The sequence below is a fragment of the Diadema antillarum genome, unplaced genomic scaffold (assembly GCF_040938485.1).
Source record: "Diadema antillarum isolate AM-2024a unplaced genomic scaffold, OU_Dant_1.0 seq00001497_RagTag, whole genome shotgun sequence".
NCBI classification, from domain to species: Eukaryota; Metazoa; Echinodermata; class Echinoidea; order Diadematoida; family Diadematidae; genus Diadema; species Diadema antillarum.
Window position 1 is genome coordinate 949,025 of NW_027272234.1, and position 22,299 is coordinate 971,323.

General features: G+C 38.7%; 1 protein-coding gene across 1 annotated transcript; it reads right to left on the reverse strand.

The window, feature by feature from the left end:
- Positions 1 to 830: 830 nt before the first annotated feature.
- On the reverse strand, positions 831 to 9,410 carry LOC139710072 (5-hydroxytryptamine receptor 1A-like). Its single transcript, XM_071622017.1, has 4 exons — positions 9,129 to 9,410; positions 5,157 to 5,370; positions 3,029 to 3,911; positions 831 to 1,786 (listed from the first exon to the last, which is right to left on the reverse strand). The coding sequence occupies exons 1-4, from the start codon at positions 9,236 to 9,238 to the stop codon at positions 1,500 to 1,502; spliced, it is 1,494 nt and encodes a 497-aa protein (XP_071478118.1). The 5' UTR covers positions 9,239 to 9,410; the 3' UTR covers positions 831 to 1,499.
- Positions 9,411 to 22,299: the final 12,889 nt, after the last annotated feature.

The window sequence follows — 22,299 nt, forward strand, 5'->3', positions numbered from 1 at the left end:
ATATATATCGGATATTATCATAACTATTATAAAAAAATTATAGGTAGAGGTGTATAAGTACCCAAATCGAAATCTTTTAAAGTAACAACGTGAAGGGAGGAGAAAGTGCAAAGGATATTAAAGAATCATAAGGGTCCTTCAGATGAATAGTTCGGAGTAGAAATGACAATTAAATACTTTCAATCACGTGATATCATACACATAATTACCAGTGTAAATGTGATTGACTTGTTTCTAAGGATCAGTTCAACATTTAATGTGCAACTCGTCACGACATGCCACAATTGAAGCTGCAATAGAAGATTTAATGGTCTTCCCACAATGATCCTTACCCATATCTTTGATATTTACACAGACCATGTTCAAATTCTGATTATTTTTACAGAGTAAAATCGTAGGAATAGACAGAAATAGAAAAATACGAAATGTTATATATTTTACATTTAACAAAAGTTAATGAAAACAGAATAAACTGAACAGAAAGAATATATTAATGGAAAAATGAGCAAAGAAAATGGGATTCCATCAATGGAATCCCATTTTCTTTGCTCGATTCCATCAATGGAATCCCATTTTCTTTGCTCATTTTTCCACTAATATCTTACTTTTAACACAGTGTATGATGCATTATTGGCATGTTACCGTTTTTGACAGCATCTTCTTAAACCACAGTACAAATATGTGATATTACTGTATATATAGAAACATTTCTTATTCATAAACCTATGTTGATACTATAGACTAATTTCTTGTATCGCGTTATAAGACGATAGCTACACAAACGAATTGTGTCTTAGTATTTGGTAGTTAATCAAAGCTCTATTAGCGTATAGGCCTACGTGACACATGAATGGCGTCATCACAAGGAATGTTTTCACTTTCGAACATGATTTCAAAAGATGCAATAGTTCATTTGCAATGCAAAGTTGCTAGCAAGAGTGGGGAGGGGGACTAATTAAGATTAACTTATACAATTATGTTCAGGGTCACTATTACTGGTCACTCCTGTATCTGTTCTTATATACGCTTGTGCTATTCTTTTCATAGACTCAAACGCAATAACTGTTTGTAAGTATCTCCAACAACAACAGCAAAAAACAGCATGCAGTCATCTCTTTTATTATTCCCTCAAATTTGTACTTGTCTATCGTAAGTAGGTCTACCCCAAATCTGTCCATCACAGTCTATTGAAGTTTGACGGGTAAAGAAAGTCCCGGGATCATAAAGTCACTTGATTCACCGCGACAATCTGAATGTCTTTCGTCTGTGACACAAAGATCATAAGTGGCAATTAATTTCCTCTGTGCACAAGTTATGATATTTAGTAGTTAACAGCTTGGCCGGATATCATGTTAAGTACGATGTAGGACATACAATAATATTGAAGCTACAATGTATTCCACACGCATAATGTCTGTCGTGTTATATTTTGATCTGGATATTATACTGTATCTAGTATATGAAATGACATCCAAAGCTTCTGATAATGTATGGCCAAACTACTCGATCACATTTTTTTCGTTGATTTTCTCCTTTACTACTTTCTCACGCTGCTTTCGAGAAAAGGTTTTCTTCAGCGTACTTCTGTAATGATCCAACTCCTTTCTAGCACGCCTGTTCATAAATGTGTAGATTAGCGGGTCAACGACGGTGATACTGTACGAAAGCCATTTGGTTAGAACGCCGAGCCAGTCAGGGGTAGTCCAAGCTTTAATGAAGTAGTCGATCAGTCTAACTAACGCATAAGGATGATAGCATACCGATGATGCCAGCACCAGCATAACGCCTGTAAAGAAATGTATGTGTAACATGTAAACAATGGGGGTTTACAAGAAAAATATTCTCAATTCAAAATGTTGAAAGGCATCTATCGTGTTATATGTGATGTTTTTAGAGATATTTCTGCTGTTCGACCTGGAAGTATATCGTAGAAGCGAGACTTCTGCCAATTCCCTGCATGGTTCGACCATCATTTATCTTTTACATGTTTGTCGGTTGTTTGTGTGTGCGCGCGTGTGCGTGTGTGCAACCTAGCTTGTGCACCACGAAAAACGAGTTTCCATGATCAGTACACCGATAACAATGACAGTAACAACATGGTCATAGTCACCTCTACGGGAGCCTCTATAGAGTACAAGCCATAATTATCATTCCAAATGCCCCATTTTATTTTTTTAAAAATGCATTGATACCAACTATATTGTTGGAGAAGCAAATGCCATGCTTTGTACCGACAAGAATCCAACTTCCTTCCAAGCTTCCTTTACTTCCTTTCAGCAAGACTTGCTATCTTAACAAATTTTATGAATTAGAGGCCCTGGATTTGAACGGTAAAGATTTAACCTCGATAACAGCTTGACTATTTCGTTAAACTATACGAGGGTGGTTGTGTGAAGTGACAGTGAAGATGATTATAATCTGAGACTACACTCTATGAGAAATAGGTTCGTTTTCCACTTTTACGTGTGACACAATAACTCTAGCACCTTTACGGGCGCAACTTTGCACTTTTCAGACCAGGTGAGCACCTCTAAAGTTGCAATCAATCACACGTTGAGGTGCAAAGTTGTATCTATTTGTCTCAGAGTGTAGAGTACCTATAGAGTATGTGACTGTAAAGAAAAAAAAAACAACCAACAATTGTGAACAACAATATAAAGTGAAAAAGGCGATTGTACAAGTATAATCCGGGACTGTCTAGTACAGGACATATTTATACATCTGGTCAGATGAGAGAAGATTGTCAGATTATAATCTAGGCCCTATTCCGAAGATGTGTGCGTGAGACAGAATTCCAAGTTATTGAATCCTGTTCAGGAGGAGTAATTTTGAGGAGCTCCACTTTACTCAATAGATCACGCTCAACTTTAGGAAGTCTAAAGCCTTAGCCAATAATTTCAGTTCTCTGCTTTCATCATGGCAAGTTAAATGATTTTAGATAAATCTTGCCTAAAGCAGAAGGGAGATTTAGACTGCTCGTCAATGCATACTTTTTTTTAAAGACAATTGGAAGTGGTAAGACCCTCACCCATCATCGCCACCTTTCTGTGAGCCAAGTACTGTCTCTTCAAAGCTTTCCTCTTGACATGCTTTCTCTTCGTGCGAGGAGTCATACTGATTTCCGAATGCTTGTCCTGACCAGGCTCCGTGGAACGTTCTACGGGGTTTCCCTTCGACACTACTGAATCCTCACAATAATTGTCGCCTGAAGTTTCCTCTCCTACATCCGGGCCTCTTTCGTTCAGGCCACAGGTGGATACGGATGGAGAATCATCTCTGCCGTCGCGCCCGATCTGATACTTTCGTCCGTTTCGAACCAGCAGCCCAACCAGAAGTCCACGGGCCGCTACTGATGGCTCATTGGAGTTCCCTGGAATACAGTTAGCCGAGGTCAACTCGGGAATGGAACGCGTGGAATCGTGGATATCGACCTGCTCGTCGTTGTCCAGACTGGCCATATTGAATCTCACACGACGCAGTCCCGAGGGATTGGAGGGTAAGGCGGACGTCAGTATGGGTTCAGAAATAACCGGCCCGCGTTTCGGCTCTTTCAGCTTTTTCGCTTGGCGCCGAAGACAAACGAATATAACACTGTATGATGTTATCAGCGATGGTAGAGTAATGCATAGCATTACTATGGCCTCAATTGTTATGACATCATCCAGGGATGAAAATCCAACGTCACAACAACGTGAAGGATGTTGGTAATCTACGCATGACGAAACTCCAAAGTTGCAAGGAAGAGCTGATGCAACACTGAGTAGCCATATAGATGTTATTAGTACGGCAACCCTCAGGCGACCTCGCGGAAGAATTTTCGATGAAGTCACGATGAGAACGCGATCGAAACCAATGGCGATTACAGTGAACACATTAGATGGAGTTAGGATCCTCATTATAAACGCACTCATCTGAAAGGAAAAACAAAGTACGATACGAGATCAATGTAATTTTATTCTATACAAGGATTAATACAGTTAAATATTATATGCAGTCACTAATGTGAATCAGCTGTAATATGATATAGACAAAGATGAAAGAAGAACGTAAAAGGTTGTACGAGATCTTACCTTCTTGCACTCTTTCCTTTCAATCTTTTTTGTATATAAATACTCGAAATGTACGAGGAGCCGAGAAATTATCTCGTTTTCCGTTCAAAAGCCTTCCAATTTTAATACATTTCCTTTTTTCTTTCTAAAACATTACCTCCGAAAGCTTGGCAGTGAAAAGGCAAAGACGACTTGTCGAGCTCGCAGGGTCGCATCCGTCAGGGCAAGAAGACAAAAAGCTCAATTGCTTTCAACTTGCCCAGGACAAGAAACTGCCTCTTCACGACCTGACTGGTCACACGACTCTGGAGGCAAGCAGGACCGAGTACGATGACAGCAATAAAACTGGCGTTAGTGCACTTTGGCAAGCGCTACGTTTTTAAAAGTGAGGAGGCCCAGTTTCTGGGTATACAGTGCCACTTCCGGGTTTAAAAGACTGACAAGCAAAAAAAAAAGGGGGGAAATAAAAAAAATAAACAGAAACATCAGGCAAAAAACACAGAACAGAACAAAACAAAACAAGAAAACAAAACAGAAAACAAAAACAAAACAAATTCGTCACACACTAAGTCTTGTGGATGCCATTTCCCTCCTAAAATCGGCCGATAAAACACACAAAACTACAAACAACAAAAGTCAAACCCTTTATTTTCTGCGAAAAATGTGTGTGTGTGTGTGGGGGGGGGGGGGGGGGGGGGGGGGCTGTGCCGGCCCTGTTGATGTAGCGTGATTGGCTGAAAGTCTATACGTCTGGCGTGAACGGGGGGGGGGGGGGGGGGGGGGGGATGCGCCGGCTCTGTTAATGTAGCGTGATTGGCTGAAAGTCTACGTCTGGCGTGAACCAGGGGGGGGGGGGGGGGTGGTTGCGTCCGCCCTGCTAATGTAGCGTGATTGGCTGAAAGTCTACGTCTGGCGTGAAATTTCATCTTGTCAAATCTTCACGACTGGCATTGGGATCCAGTCGCGCAACTGGAAACTGGCGAGCCTGGTAACGTCACTCTTACGGTCGTATTGCCCATTGAAATCGTGGCAAAGTCGTGTAGTGTACAATGGCCAGGTGGACAGGTCGTGCTATGTGCGCTTCAACTTCAGTGTATGTAAACTCACCCGACAAGCTGCACGTTGACCTTTCAGATACTCCCCATCGTCTAAGATGGCGTTCAAGGAAAACGGCATGACAAGTAAAGCCATGCTGGTATCCGCCACGGCCAAGTTGAATAAGAGCAGATTATGGGGCTTTTGCCTCAGACTCGGCACACGAATTATCGTCGTCAACGCAGTGATGTTGAACGTTATGGCGCAAATCATTATCACCGCCAAACTGCAAGGAAAACAAACTTAAATGAATCAGATTTTTAGTTTTCTTTCATTCCCGACTGCAAACACCGCTGTCTGAATGTGCATGTCTTTTAAGCAACAACAACAACAACAACAACAACAACAACAACAACAACAACAACAAATGAAAATTTCAGACTTGACCATGCACGCATGTATGTTGCGGATACCAACCACTGATGGAGGGATGTTCCCAACAACGTTGACATTTTCTTATGGAGATACTTCCTCTCTCTGTGGTCGTAGAATGCGATATAGGTTGATAGAACGAATCGAATCTTACGACGCCCATCACTCGTTCTTCTTACATGATCCGTAGGCCCTGTAATGCCATCTAAGTATTATATCATAATAGTATTATGGACACTCTTTATCTATAACCCCAAATAATAACAAAGTGGGAAATTTAAGGGGGGAAATAAGAATTTAACGACATAGAGAGTAATGACATACAGATGACTAAATAAACAAAATTTCCTTATTTCACTCTTTTTACTTAGAAATTTAAGAATTCACGAGATAAATTTAAGAACCAATTGATATTACTTACAAATTTTGTCATATGAAAACAAATAGAAATTTCTACCATTTTTGTTAATATTGCTCCTTCCCTTATTTCATTTGAATCTGGGTTTGACCCAAGATTCTTCATTTTTCTCCCTTATTTTAGGCTTTGATTGATATTTTGGGAGGCAAAGATATTAAAGAGATGAAAGCTTTATTTTTGCAACTTAAGTCATGTAGCTAATTGTGCTAAATTTGTCTCTTGTTCTTATTGTCGAAGAGCACTTACGCATGAATGAAAACTTGTTCATTTTTGCAATTTTTGCTTTTGTGCCTTGGAATATAAAAACAAAGGTGTTCACTCATGCGTAAAGTTTTCCTCTTTATTGACCTACCAGACTGATGGCTAATTAAATTACCTTCAATATGGTATAAATCAGTGAGCTCACCTCCCTGATATGATACATTAAGTTTTAGCCAAATATATATACTATGAGAAATATAAACTTGAAAAAGTGTTTACTTTCTTTTAGGCTGAGTACACACGCCAAGGGGAACCGAGCTGATGATCGTTGCCTCTTTAATATATTAAATACCCCTTTCTGATATCGATTTGATTTGTTTGGATTTTTTATTTGTTTAAAATGCATCAATGACTTGATATATTTATACTGATAGTGCATGCATGTTTTCTTTGCTCACCGACAGATTAAACCATCGAACGCTTTACCTCATTCTTTGTTCTAAGTTCAACCCTGACCTTATCTGCTCTTATCCTCTTTTGATAGTTCCTGGAATCGCTTCAAACATATTATACAATTTATGAAATTTCATATACCGAGGGCTGAGCGATTACCAAACGGCAGCCAGCGAATCTGGTATTTAAGGCAACGGCTGATTTCCATGCACGTTTCTATAATGCGATTTTGGTAACAAAACACGCATAGCACTGAATGGTATCAGAAATAGATGCTACTCTCGTCAATGACAAATTGCGTCACTTCACTTTCGGTGTACAGGCCTACGCACGCAAAGGTGATTGTCTCATTGAATACTCACAATGACGGCCTCTTAATTGCTATTCTCAAGTTCGCGAACCTCTTAAAGTAGAAATCAGAACTATTATTCATAGTCTTCAAAGCGCGCCATGTATAGAGCGTATAGCTCGGGTTGGACTGGATGCTCCCAAAGCGAACCGAGCCAAGGCGGACAGAGCCATGAAGCCGCGTGCCACGGTGCACGGACCGGAGTGCCCCGCGATGTCTGTCATGATATGACATATTTTGTATTTATCACGTAATAATTTGTCTCATCTTATTAATGTTTATCATGTAAGAAATTGATATTGCCGTAATGGTTAGAAAAGTACTGCGACTTCAAAGACACAAGCCTGCATCAGCATGACCAAATAAGGAGATTTTATGATGCACAATCAAAGTAAAAGACAGTGACTTGGAATTAGATCTGCATCGATGTCTTTAGAATGAGTAGACCCTTTATAATGTGACGTCAAAATACGAGAAAAAGGTATCCTTCACACTGTCTGGAATGTGGACGTCATTCAGGACGTAGCAGCACAAGTTTACAGCTTGGTCAAAACAGGACCATCTCAGAAAATTCTTGGTTTCCGTGGACAGGAAGTAATGACGTCAAGCGGAGGCTTGACCAGTGCAAAACAAAACGGTTAATAAAGTTTTGACAGGCAAAAAAATGCCAGTAAATAAGGAAAGGGGGGGGGGGGCAGGACTTCTGTGAAAACTTTCCACCTCATTTGACTTATTTTACATGGAGACCTGTGGTCCAATAAATGTATAAATATGCAATGTTTAAGTGCAAAATTCAGATGCCACATATTGCTGAACACTCAGGATCAGGCTACGTCACTTCAAAATTGGGAAGTTCAGTGTAGCAGTGTTGGAATCATTGTGATTCAGGGATTGATGCATTTTGGCCCGGATAGCCTTGATCGACCAGAAGAGAATCACTCACCGGGAGGATTCGACTTTGAACACCAACAACTGTTGTAAGTACATGATCATTTATGTCTAAGCCATTCCAAAACCATTACAGGACTCAAAACAAAAGGCTGTATCATCTTTCTCTTCCTTTGTTTTTTGTAACCACGTTGATGCTTGAATAATATCATGATTGTAACTGTCACGTATTTTCGTTTCTATTCTCTTGGTATAGGATTGGTATTGAATCGGGGTTTTTTGATGACCTTTAGTCGCAAATGTTTATCTGTGAGTTAATATCAAAATCTGTAAGGAAAATTGAAAAGAAATGAATTCACAGAAATAAGGAATGAATTTCCAACTCTGAAAGTGACTTGCAAAATTTGTGTGTCACAATATAAATCTGAAATGTGATGTATGTGTGTATAATTATGATGATAGGGGCCTCACGACACAAATCAATCGTAATTTGGAATAGAGAACTGAAGTAAATGAAAGTGAAACATGCTCTAATCAATTACAGTAAAAAACAGAGAGTACCTCTCAAACAATATTTCAGTATTCGACATGTTTGGTATAATCAATGACGAGAATGGTACATTTTAACACTAACAGACTAACATTTCCGCCACAAGATTGATATAAATAGACAAGTAAAAAAGTAATACTGAAGACCCGTAATCATTATGTTAGGGAAGGCAGTCACCTTTGATATTTCATTGCATTTGATATTTCATTCCATTTCCGACAACATTTTCTTTTCATAAATGTCACATTTTACATGTTATTTGTTTGTAATTCCGTTCACTATGTTCCCTAAGTTATTATAAGTAATGAGCCTCATTGATTTTGTATAACTTTGTTCACTATGCAGAGTTTGTGCTGAAATTATAAATTGTTGGAAATTAAATAAATGAAATGAAACGTATAATGATTACACTCGTTGTTGTACAGTCTTGGAGGCTGACAGGGAAATTTTACACTTCTGCCAGCATAAAAAAAAAATCCCTATGAATTAGAAAAAAAGAGTATTGAATCAAGAAAATATAACTAACTTTGAGATGAAGCACAGGGCCACGCAAGGAAAGTATCAGATATAAGAGTGACCTTTTGACCTTTGACACATGACACCAAGAAGCATATACCTGCAGAGATAGTAAAAGCCAGTGAAAAAGAAAGCGAAGACTATACTGTCCAATAATTACGTAAAGCACTAAAAGGAGAAAAAATGTGAATGCAGATCGGTTATTGCAATCTACAATTGTATCAAAATGGTTGTCACCTTAACGCTCCTAGGACCTTAAGGATCTGAGAAGTACCAGGATCGTCGCCGGGCGTCGTACCAGACCCGTTTGTGGTCCCGTTCAAGATCACTATGACACCTTCTGTCATCTTGATGCGCTTCCCTCCTGCTACTTCTACTTCTACTTCTGCTCCTATTTTTTTTTCTCACGTCGTCAGTTTCTTCAATTCCTTCTTCTCGTCGTGTTTGTTGTTTTGAGTGCAGGAAGTATTTGTCTTGAACTCCTTCTGAAGCTCGAACATGTACGTGCCAGACAGTGTTGAGCACCGCTACCTAGGACTTTACTGACTATGGCCAGGCTACTTTAGTATATGAGCGATGAACTGTTCAGGATCGAGCCTATTCATTTGCATCTCTCGGCTGGGACTGTCATAGAGCTATGCGGAGCAGTTTCGATCACGTGATTAGGTGTGATGACCCTTTTGGTTTTTACACCCGCATGATGAGTCCATCAACCATCTAGAAGATGTTTAGGAAATTACGACGGATAGTATCAATGTGGTAATTAAAGTATGTACCGAAACTATAGACTTGACATATTTATTGATTACAGGTACCACAAAGAGCACTGAATCGTTGATTATATAAGAAGGGGGATCTGACGTCTTAAATGCTCACAAATAAGGTACATTCTTTGGAATATACTTGGCAAGGCATGTACATTTCGCGTTTCTCCACCTTTTCTTCGGAAAGGGGGGGGGGGGGGGGTGGTTGCATCATACGAAACAGCGAAAATGGCATCCCAGTATCTGTCTTTGAATACTTTAACTAGTCCTACAGAAAATTTCAACTTTTACCTGTGACAACTCTTTCACCAGGCAGAAAGCCTACACACAATGACAATGCAGGAAACGACTGTAATTTATTGTATGGTTTAGCTTTCAAATCGCCTAGGGATTTCCCAACAGCTTTCGGCGATGTGCTTTCCAGGGAGATGTATAGTCATGATAGTAATACCTACTTTGAAGATGTGGTACCCGCCCTCATGCACACGTAAAAAGGGGACTGACTGTCCTTGGTTGTGCAATATCGGCACAGTGGAAAGGTGTGCTTTAGCTATCATTGTTATTTGTTGCACTACAGATTCATACAAAGTGCATAAGTAGTGTGAGTATAAGCTTCACTTATTTCCACTGCTAAGGACAGATTGGCTTGGAGAAACGAAACAAACTCGCGAAAAGCCAGACTGTGATTGTATAAAACTCATACTCTTACTCGTTTGACATGAGAATAGCCATTATAGTAAAGTCTCGTCTGTGATGGTGTGTCTTGCGATCCACTCTTATCAATAACAGCAGAAGGCGTTCACGCAATGAAACGATGGATGAAGGTAAAAAAAAAAATATCAAAGATTCTAATGACGTGTTTCTGTATAAGTTTTTCGACACACAGAAAGCCAGATGTATATGTTAAGCATGCTAAATGTAACGTGATCGAGACATAACGCATTTTCAGACACATTGCAAAAGAAGCAAGAGCAAAAGCAGATTACTCTTACGGTTGGGTGGGTTTTTTTTAAAGTTTTTTTTTTCAATTACAGCAGGAATGTATCATCTATCACAATATTGGTGTTATTCGACCAAGTAAACGTATGGAATCATAGGGATTTCCCTCATTACTTGGCTTGGTATAAAATTATACATGTAGGCCTACTAGTATGTGGGACTAATTTTGATCTTTCGGGTCTTTCGGGCAACCATTGTTGTCATGACGAGAACTTTATATGAGAGTGGTGGCGCTGTTTACGCAAGGCTGATGGAATGAAAGCATTTAAAGAGGTGAAGAAAGAAGGAGAGGAAGGTATGAAACTGTGCACGCCAAGTCTTCACTCTTATGAGCTTTTACCAATGATAAAAGGCACACAACTTTTACAGCTTCATGTTGTCAAAGTGTGTCATTGCTGTGCCATTGCTGACACACACACACAGAATCATTAGAAAATTTTGATATTCTTCAAGTATGTAAATGAAGTTATTCTTCTTTATGCTCTCTCCACACACACACACACACACACACACACACACACACACACACAAACGCACACCCATACAAATACTTTCACTAATCAAACATGCATATCTGTAATGATGTATATATAAATGGAAAGACATAGAGCAAAGTATTATGATACTGTATTACTTTTCATATTCTTTTGAACTCAGAAATATATCAAATCGGAATATTGCTATACATCTTATTTATGTCCATTAAAGGTCTTCCTTTGGAATAAGCTGATATCGTTTGGATACAGGAAGTAAATGAAATGAAATGATAATTATGTATCTGACAGGAGCTAACATGCAGTAGAAAGAACTATAGAGGAGTGCTCCCAGAAAGCAGACCTCAGCCAAGCAGCCATGGTCAAAATAGTATTACTATTACTCCCGCTCCCGGGACGTTTCATTGCAGACACTACACTGATGTATAGTGGTAGGGCCGACGATACTGGCTCTTGCGTTCGGGCTGGTCTCCGTTGAGTCAAGGAGGTGGTTCCCATCACCTCCCTGGTTGAGTAAACCTCTAGGTCTCACGAGGCCTCCTATAGGGAGAAGCAACTTATTTCCAGATCACATGTTGTGATCTATACAATCCAATTTACTAATAAAATAATCACTTGCAGCCTCTCGTCTTATTATATACCACTATTGGCTCTCTCCCTCACAGTGTTTCTCGTCTTCAAGTAATCCTAGTTCTCGTGGGGGCGCTGTGGCATTATTGAATGAGAATCCCGATCGGAGGACCAGTGTTCGAATCCCACCCAGTGCTGACGTCCTTGGACAAGATATTTTACACACAATGTCCCTCTCGACCCAGGTGTATAAATGGGTACCTGGCAATGCTAGGGTAATAATAATGGCGCGGCCCTCTAGTAGAGCAGTGGAAACACTGAAGAGGGGCTACCCCGGATTAAGACCTTATTTTTATTTTATTCTTTTCTCGTCATCAAGTAATCCTAATACTCATTTCAGCTTGTACCGTCTGTCTTAACGCTCCTTATTATATTCTCGGTACAAAAACCATCCTGTTTAGTTTAGTTCAGTTCAGTTCAATTTGATTTATTTCCATCAGTAACAAAATAATGTACACACCAGGTTATGGAATTGAGCATTTTGAAAAAAAAAAATACAGATCCTGAAATATGATACAATACACAATGTATACATAATCATATATCTGGAAAAACAATGCACACTAAAAAAACAAGAAAAAATTGTACCATTGGGAAATTCTTAGCTGTCGTATCGCTTAATCCATGTTTTCGATTTCACCAGCGAAATCAATGTTTTCCATTATGATATTTATTTTCCATAGCTCACTCTGGCAGCCAACACCACACGCATTATAGTAACTAAACCTTTTCCCCATCCATGTGTCTGTTAGAATTCCGTGAAAACTCCACGTAGCATTCCTTACAATACTGAAAAAGTAATGACCAAACAAGACTGAAATCAATCTTTTATCTCACAAATTTTTCCCCCTGAATATCTTACATTTGCTTTCGTAACGTTGCAGTTTCTGAAGTTACTTTACTGGCTTTGTTATTAACGCAGTGTACGACTAAAAAAAAAGAAAAAAAAGGTTATTTAAGGTGAGTGTGAAGCTTCTTAGGGGCGTTTTCTCGGTGTTCTTAAGGTCAACTTCAGACATGTTAAAAAGGCAACCCGCTGTGCCAGACTTAAGTTGAAAAGACGAAGAATTAATCTTTGCCGAGACGTTGTATAACGATGAATACTAATAGCTACTCGCTGAGTTCTCATTCGAATTTGATCGCATTATACGTCAAAAGGACACAGAGATCGTTTGAGTCAAAATTGTATTGAAAGGTAAGATCGCTCTTGACCTGTGTTTGTGACGCTTGCAGTTTGTATCATCTTCTCTGCTCAGTGGCAAATATCGACAGAGACACAAACAAAAAATAGCATCAGTCAGAAAAACAATGCAAAAAGCAGATTACAGCAGGTCAACTTAGTTTTGAAAAGACGACGTTCAGATGTCGAAATCCCAAGAGGAAAGAAAGATTAGAAAATGCTGAAATAAATTGGAATGAAAAGATGGGGTGGAAAAAGGAGAGATAAACTGAAGTGACAATAAAATGTCCCTTTGATACTTTCACGTAAAAAAGAAAAAGAAAAAGGAAAATAGAGAAGAAAGTGTGAAGTTGTACGAACGTCCAGAGAAACTTTATCGTTAAAATCTTCATACTTGAAAACAGTCAGTGCGCAAGCGCAGTGTGTTTTCTGCAATGATAACAACGCTTTTGCGAAATATATTTTTAGTCGACTCGATAATCGAAAGGCACAAAAGGAAAAAAATCAAACTAAAAAATGCTGAAATAAGGTACAATGGAAAGCTGAACGAAAAAAAAAAAAGAACCGGAGAGAAAATTAAATTGTCATGAGACTGAAGAAACAAAGAAATCTCCCTTACTTTTGTACAAACAAGAAAGAAAAAGAGAAGAAAGACTGAAGTTATGCGAACGTCTAAAGAAACTTTAACTATGATATCTTTTATATCAGAAAACAGTGCGCAAGCGCAGTGTGTTTTCTGCAATTATGACAGCGCTCTTGTGATATTTCCTTGTTTGTTTGTTAGTCGATGAGAGGTTTAAATACGATGTTCCAAGCAAGTACGAACTTACATCGATTCATCGGAGGGAATTGTGTACTTTGCATCCGTAACTCTCGGTGAGTATGCTATGCATTGCTTTCTTCAAAAAGTTTCATTCGAAAATGTACACAAGGAAATAAATGTTTACGTCAAAAATTGTAATAAAATGTCATTCTGCTACTCTAACTCACTAGATAAAGATTCTCTGTAGGATTCTATTAGGAGCATTCCAGACGATTTACATCATTTCACATCATGTAGTATATAAATCGATAGTGCCATGTATAGATTTATGAAATTCATTGTGGTCTTTGAGCAGATAAACCACAGGTCTAAAAACCCGAAACATAATACGGTGAATGTAATTCCATTATAATACTTATTTTGATATACTTGCTTTTGAAATTCACCTGTGCAGAATTCATGCATGGTGTCATCTTTGGTTCTGCTCCCTTGATCACCGAACCATTATACATTCTTATGTGAAGCTGCTGTGTAATCATCCTTATTTATTGTGATTGTTTATCAGTTTTGAAACCATTCTTATTCCTCATCCAGTAACCAATTTAGTGATGTTAAAATGCAAAAAGTCTGAAAATCATCCGAAAGTCGCCTATAAGGTCTGCATTCCACATAACGGAGACTAGAGCCCGATGGGTCACAGTGCGAAGCGAATGGGATTCCAGAATCTCACAGTACATCGGTTTAGAATTTGCACTGTTTGCTGGATGACTAGCTGCAAAATCTTCAATCTTGAAATCCTTAATGAAATGTTCATAAAAACGTTTCTACTCTACATCCCAAAATATGACAATATCATTTTTATGCAAGCTACTCGAACATATCATACTAAATGTCATTTTCATCAGTCAGTATTGGGCAAAAAGACTCTTATGTGTAAATTTTGCATAAATTATGTTACATAGTTATGAAATATACATGAAGGAAAGATATCATGTGTTATTCAACTCGGACGTTTATTCATTACCAAAACTACGGAAAGAATGTTTTCACGGGTTTTTTTTTTTCTCTTGCTGTTGACGTTTGGCACCAGATATGTTTTGTAGTTTGCTACATAACTATCTCAAAATATCATTTTTTAAATGATGACATGATAATGTATAGGCCCACTCCAACTTGTTTCTAGATGAAATACACTGATCACCACTTTCTCTACGTGATGTTTATGTTATTAGCTGCAATCACATCTGCGTACCTACAAAGAATGGCTGGGAACATCGTTCGAGTTTTTATTACCTTCATGCTGCTAAGAGGCCACTACCAAGCCACCGGTAAAGACACCGAAAAACACCTCATGGTGGACAGTATATCGCTTACGTCTGCGTCGTCTGACGGTATCATGTCAGTGGATCGCCCAGTCAAGATTTCTACCGTTTCGACGGGGTCTCTACATCCAAATCATCGTCATCTTCTAAAGAATCGGGGAGAAATGTATCTCACAACTTTGATGGAAGAACTTGTAACTCAAAGCTATGAAAGTAAAGACGCCCTGACGAACCCCACAGATGAGGTTAATCTTGATGAGCCTGAAGACATAGAAGGGGTGGAGCCAACATGGGCGTGGCGGCCATTGACCTGGACGTGGATCACGGTTGCTCAGACCACGGCTGTCGTGCTGGGGATCACTGGCAACGGTCTTGTCATCCTTGTCGTCTTCCAAAGAAGGCACAGACATCGCTCAAGCAACACCTTGATCGGAGCGTTGGCTGTCGCCGACTTTTTGACGTCCGTCTTCATGACTCCTCTCCCGTTTCAAGTGTCTAGATTACCTGCCTCGTGGCTCGGAAATCTGTATTGTAAGGTGATATATACGTCACTTTTCATGTGGCTTTCTATCGATGCGTCAATACTTACTCTAACTCTGATACAACTAGAGTTGTACCTTGCCATAGCGTTTCCACTAAAGTTTAAGATGCTTGTAAGGCGCAAGAGGATTGTGGGCTCCATCATACTCATCTGGCTCTGTGCAGGTGCTATGTGCTTGGACATGATTATCTTGTCGAAAGTAGAAGGAGGGGAGTGTGTGCTGGTTGATCAGTCTGTCAGTGTGCAACGAGCTTTAGCCTTCATATTGTATATATTCCACATCATAATCCCGATTGTCACCATGATGACGAGCCAAGTACTGGCAGTTTGCGCGCTAAAACGTCAGTCTAACCTCAACCTTCAAGAACACACTCGCAAGGAGAGGTCAAACCCCAGGTCCACACATCTTGTCGCCAGGAAACGCATGCTCCAGATATTCTTCATCGTGTTTGTTGTGTATATAATTTGTTGGGGTCCTCTGTTCACGAGTTATCTCGTTCACATATTTGGTATCCTCTCGGAATCATACTTATACTCGCCACTAGATCGTGCGTTTATTGTCCTAGCATTCTGCAATTCTTGCGCGAATCCATTCATATACGCCATGAGAAACCCCAACATTCGAAGGCTTGTTAACTTTAATTCTCAGTACATCAGCATTGCCTGACTTACGGAGAACAAATACAAAATTCAACTCAGACGAAGTGTGAGAATTAGTTGAACATGAGCTAGTTGGCTAATAAATTTGAAAAGTTAATTGATTTTCACAATCTTGACGTCACTTCCTTTAACTCTATCTCATATTTCAGTGCTCACATTGTGCAAGTGGTTTTTTTTTTCGCTTGTGATTAGAGTTGTGAAATGTCTTTAGGGAGTACAAGTAATACAGTCTCCATGAACCTGAGATATTCTATCGGATATGTCTCCACGACGTCTCCCAAACGTCTCTTTTGTTGAGGCCAAAATGCGGAGACTTTTCAAGACGTCGCGACTTTGTTTCATGGCGACCCGTATACCGGCGACGATGTGGGGATGTCGCGGAGATGTCTCCGAAAAGACGTCTGAGAAGACTTCTCGAAGACATCGCACGACGTCCCTGCGACTTCCGGACGATTAAGTTGTCATCTTGTTTGGAAATCGCCCTGGATTTGCCTTCTCACAGAGAGCGCAAATGGACCATTCTCCCAAAAAGTGTGCAAAACTGCGATTTTCATGTCGCCAGCATGTTCATACAGTTTAAATCTATATTTTGTCCCTCAGAAATATATTCTTTTTTTAGTTAAATTCATCCGAGAGGTTAGACCTGTAAAATACATATCAATAAAGCTATTGGGACATCCGGGATAATATTAGAAATACGATCCGAAGTTTGATGTAACCCTAAATACCCCATGTCGCCAGAAAAAGAAGTGCCTCTAGTGCCTTACTGACAAATAATATTACATAACAATATGATGCTTTGCTTCATTTAGAAAAAAAAGTATGCTGTAAATAAAAACAAAGCTCAGATAGTTTTGAATACTTAATGTAATGATTAATCACACAACAGAAATTGTTGGAGAAAATTAATATTTTTATTGTAGATAATAGTGTGAGAACGGCGACGGCACATCAAACATGTCAGATACGTTACCAATCAAAGGACCATTGTGCAGCAAGGTTAACCGCGACGCGCTTTTGCGCGAGGATTTAACAGGTTGACAACGTGCTCTTTATGACTTACTTAGAGGACATATAGTTCTAAGAGGAATTAAAAGTTTATTTGATGAAAATCGGTTTTGAAATGGCCGATATATCCAAAATGAAGTAAACGAAAGAGGTCCTATCAAAATGTGATGGCTCGTCTACTTTTATTTGGACATCTTTCTTTTACTTTATTTTGGACATCTCAGTTATTTCAAAACCGATTTTATCAAATGAATACTTAATTCCTCTTAGACAGTTAGAGTTGTATGCTCTGAAGTATTTCGTATATGTGACCGTGCATCACAAAACGAACAAAAAGTCGCACCCCTTGATTTTACAGGAGGACTCAAAAATGGTGAAATGGGTCAACCGAGTCAATATTGAGTTTTTATATTTTCTGAAAGAGCTATTCTTCTATTACATTATTCTTTAGTTTTGGATCATAACATTGATGGGAAAGTATGTTTTCGGCAGTTTTTCTACAACCCTTTTATGGGAGAGATTAGAATGATCGGGTTTGTCTTAGAGTCCCCTCTATGTTGAAATCCTTTCCACACTCTTCACTTTCAAGTCAAATAACTTGAGAAATAACACGACTGCTTTGAAAGTTGGCATTAATCGTGGACAGAATTGTTAATAGAACATGCTCAATTTCAGCTAAATCTGATAATCTCTTCATTGTTGATGCTCTGGTGGTTTACATCCTGTGTTTTGTCCCTTTCATTGTACAGCTAGCACGGCTTGGTAAAGATTAAGCGCTTGAATATAGACCCTGTACTTCAGAGCCTCTTATTTTCTCAGTTCACACTTTTGAGTCCAGAGTGTGTGCTTTCTTTCTAGTATTTATATAGGTTAGGGGAGTCCATTTGAATTGAGTTATACATCATTTCAAAGCTTAGAGTCTGCTCTTTACGAATCTGCCCTTAACTAAAAATCCATGACTGACGACTTTTTGTTGGTTTTGTGATGCAGGGTCATGTGGATTTCGATTATCTTGCAAAAAGTTAAAACCTAAATACTTATCTAAACCAGAACTCTACCATCCCTTGAATTGTGGCATTTACAAAAAGGGTTATCAAATATACGTTACACATTCATTTTATTGCTGCTTTGTTATGTTGTGTCTTTTTTTGTGTGTGTTTTGTTCAGAATTTAGTATACGGTGATAATTTGGTTACAGTTCGTTATTCCGAAGGTTCGTTATTCCGAAGGTTCGTTAATCCGAAAATGAAAAAAAGCCCGTTATTCCGAAGGTTCGTTACGGACCCTATTTCATTGTCGGATCAACGAACCTACGGATTAACGAACCTTCGGAATAACGCCACAAATGTTCGGATTAACGAACCCGTTTCATTTTCGGATTAACGAACCTCTAGGTATAGGGAATTTGTGTGTTTCGGATTAACGAACCTTCGGAATAACGAACAGCACCCGATAATTTTCGGTTGGATCTGTATCTGGTTTTACGTTATTCGCCTCCTTAACTGTTTGATAACGTGGCGGCTCAATAACGAAAAAATGAACGTCTCTGACTCCTTAAAAATCGATGAAGAAAAATTCATGCTCATAGGTGTTTTGAAAATCATGCAGCCCCTATCAAAATCTCTAAGAACATATAACTATGAACAAAGATATTAACCAAACCGGAAAACGTTTTTCTATAATGGTCTGTTGTTTAATGCTACAGTTTTCAGAAATTTTGATAATTGTAAATCCAGTGTAATGATCGAGCTTACTTATGCACCTTGTACCTTTCCAGAGGTTGCAAAGATGAATCTGGTTTACTGATTTATGTGTGTATTAATTAGCATTATTAAGAAAACCTCCACATTTCGTAAAGTTTTGCATTTGAACACCAATAAATTGGTTATATCGGGCAAAATTGGTTATATTGGGTTAGGAGTTTCAGAATTGATAGGTTGAGGAATAAGAATGTTTTCAAAATTCATGACAAATCACAATGAACGAGGATGATAACATAATGATATGCTTAAGGAAGCAAAAACAAAAAGAAAGAAAGAAGGAAGCAGGAATAAATCCTTTGTAAGTGAACTTGTTAAACAAGTGGTATTGTAATGGAATGCCATTGCCACATTACTGGAATATGTCAGCCTCCTACATTAGTATATAATCATACTTGTTCAGAGTAATTTGTTTTGGAGTTTTCAGAGCATTGGTTCATCTGCTCAATAAACAAGGACCACAAAAGAAATATTCCACAAATCTAGACATGACGCTTTTGATATATGTACTAATTATATAAATAATTTTGAATGCCCCTTTAAGTCTATATTGCTGTATATATATATATATATATATATATATATATATATGTATATATATATATGGGAAAATTACATTTAAAAAAAAGACATTTTGTTTACTAGTGCCAAGCGTTCAGTGATCGAGAGCTAGAGCAATGCATTAATTGAAGTGAGTGCTTTGTGGCCATTTTTTTTTGGTCAGATGCAGGTGTATTTATCAGCTCTTCTTGGAAAAACAAAATGTTTACCTTTGATATGTTCTAAATGGGAAAGACATTTAGATAGTCCCTCTGAAACTGCCGAAATGGAAAAGTATCACATTATGATATTTCGTTTTACTGTGGACATTGGGTTGAGATATTTTCAGTATAAAATAGTAAATAAGATTTTGTTTTTAAATAAGCAACTGTACAAGATGAAAAAAGTCATTAGTGATAAATAGTCGTTTTGTAAAGAAGAGTTGGCAGATACCGTACATTTCTTATATGAATATGAAACTAGTAAGTCAATCTGGAATGAAACTGAAAAATGGATAAACAATGAAGGTTTTTGAGCACAGATAAAATCTAGTCTGGAAAATATTATTTTTGGTTTTAAAGAAAAGAGAAATTATGCTGTAAATTGTGTTGTGATTTAGATTAAATAACAACTGTTTGTACAAAAGTTAAAAAACAAAAGGGCTTTTTACACTTGCAAATTTCTGCTTAGTCCCGTACCAACGGTGGGGCTAGGGGGGGGGGGGGGGGCTTAGCCCCACCGTTGGTACCGGACTTTCCTTAGCTCACTTTCTGTTACACTTGTTTTTGCCAAAGTGGGCTAGCCCCACCGATAATCCCGTACTCTCTGGCCCTGCAAAATAGCAGGGTTAGCACCGCAATTACGGTGCTAACCCCGCAATTGTTGTGCCAAGCAAGCGAGTGTAAACAGAACGAAAAAATAATCCGGGGCTAAGCGACGGAGACGAAGTCCGACCCTCACTGACCAACCAGAAACGAGGTGGAATCAAGTGCTGCCGGTGCGTGCGTGTACTTATACAGTGCACAGCGTAATCATGAATATTCATGTGGTTTTGAAAGTACGGGACTAAGAAATACGAGTGTAAAAAGGTCAGTTTTCTCCTTGGCCCAGGACAACAGCTTAGTACGGGACTTAAGAGCTGAAAAAATTGGTACAAGATTAACGATTGTCCTGGGTCAGAGAAAGTACGGGGTTAAGAAACACAAGTGTAAAAAGGGCTATAGTCCCTAGGTTTAACACTAAGAAGAAAAAAATTATTGAATATTATGCAGAGGAGAGATATATTTATTCTGTTTCGGGTACTCTCAACAAGTTCAGTTTAAAGTGGCAGTCACCACAACATTTGTTTGTGTAAACGTTCACGAGAGAAATGTTAAGAAAAAAAGGAGACTATGGTTGAGTGTTTTGAATTTGTATTATGTTGACCTGGAGAAAATAGAATAGTCCATGGAGGGCTAAAAAGTTTGGATTTTTTTTTTTGTCAGAAGGCAGCACGCAGGAGTTGATTACACAGTATTGCCTTCTTTTACCTCTTTCTACTGGCCAAGCAGCTATTATTTTGTCACACCCTACCATGTCGCAGTGATGTCAAACTGTGAGATTAGAATATATTCTACAATTCGAATGCAGGAGATGTTTTGGTTAAAAAGCATTTAGTTGGTACATAGAGTGTCCCACAGAGTGTTCACAATGTGTTCACCTACACGTGAAAACATTCGATTTTAACAGTGTGAAAATGATTTTATATTGTCTGTGGTTTTGTTTTTCACAGAAAGTTCACGTTGTAATATTCTGTTACACAATATGAATGGATGATTCACAAACTGTTCATTTAACAGTGTGAAGAGTTTTCACACTGTGTTTATAATGTGTTCACACTGTGTTTCACACTGTGTTTCAAATTGTATTTTACACTGCTGGACACTGTGTTAATTCTTTCCAGCAGGGAGATACAATATGTTCTTGAACTGCATTGAAGTGAATTCAGAGATATGCACTTTACCTGCCATTTATCTAGAGACATGAATATATTGTGTATTGAATTGACTTTCTGTATTAAGTTAGTCAATAAGTATAAAGATAACATGTATTCTCAAGATAAGTGTTGATATAGTGGATTTAGCAAGTTTAGACATTGACCGTTGTACATTTATTTAGAAGCAGTGCATTCGCAGGCCAATGCATGATGGCATGTTCAGTGAATTGTAGTAATGAAGACAAACGAAGAATCGGTTTTGATTTTCAATGTGCATTAAGACTCCATGGTGTACCTTAATATATAAGCACTGGTGATGTTTAATAGAATCGGGAATTCCAATTTTCAAAGTAGAGCAATGTCTTAAGCTGTTGATGAGACACACTTTGTTTATATCAATGCAGGAAATGTTTTTGATAGAATAATTGTCTAAAGATAACCTGGACAGTAGACTGTTACAGTCAATTAAATACATTTCCCCACACTGCTTTTCAGTAGGGTCAGGACCAACAAACCCCGGGTGTATTGAGAGTTTCACCAGCGTTACAGCCAGAACACTCTCAACAAACCCCGCGGGTGTATTGAGACTTTCACCAGCGTTACATCCAGGACACTCTCAACAAACCCCGGGTTTACTGAGAGTTTCACCGGCATTACAGTCAGGACACTCTTCTTTATGCGTTCCCAGGGCTCGTGTTTACCATTAGGCCTGCTTCCTGCTATGGTCGACGCAGCCTACAACGTCAGTTATATAACGAGGCTGCATTCGTCT

Coding starts and splice junctions, on each gene's coding strand:
- LOC139710072 (XM_071622017.1), bottom strand. CDS start 9,238: ATGACAGAAGGTGTCATAGTGATCTTGAACGGGACCACAAACGGGTCT. Junction 5,371..9,128: donor AAGGTCCTAGGAGCGTTAAG/GTGACAACCATT, acceptor TTTTCCTTGCAG/TTTGGCGGTGATAATGATTT. Junction 1,787..3,028: donor CAGAAAGGTGGCGATGATGG/GTGAGGGTCTTA, acceptor ATTTCTTTACAG/GCGTTATGCTGGTGCTGGCA.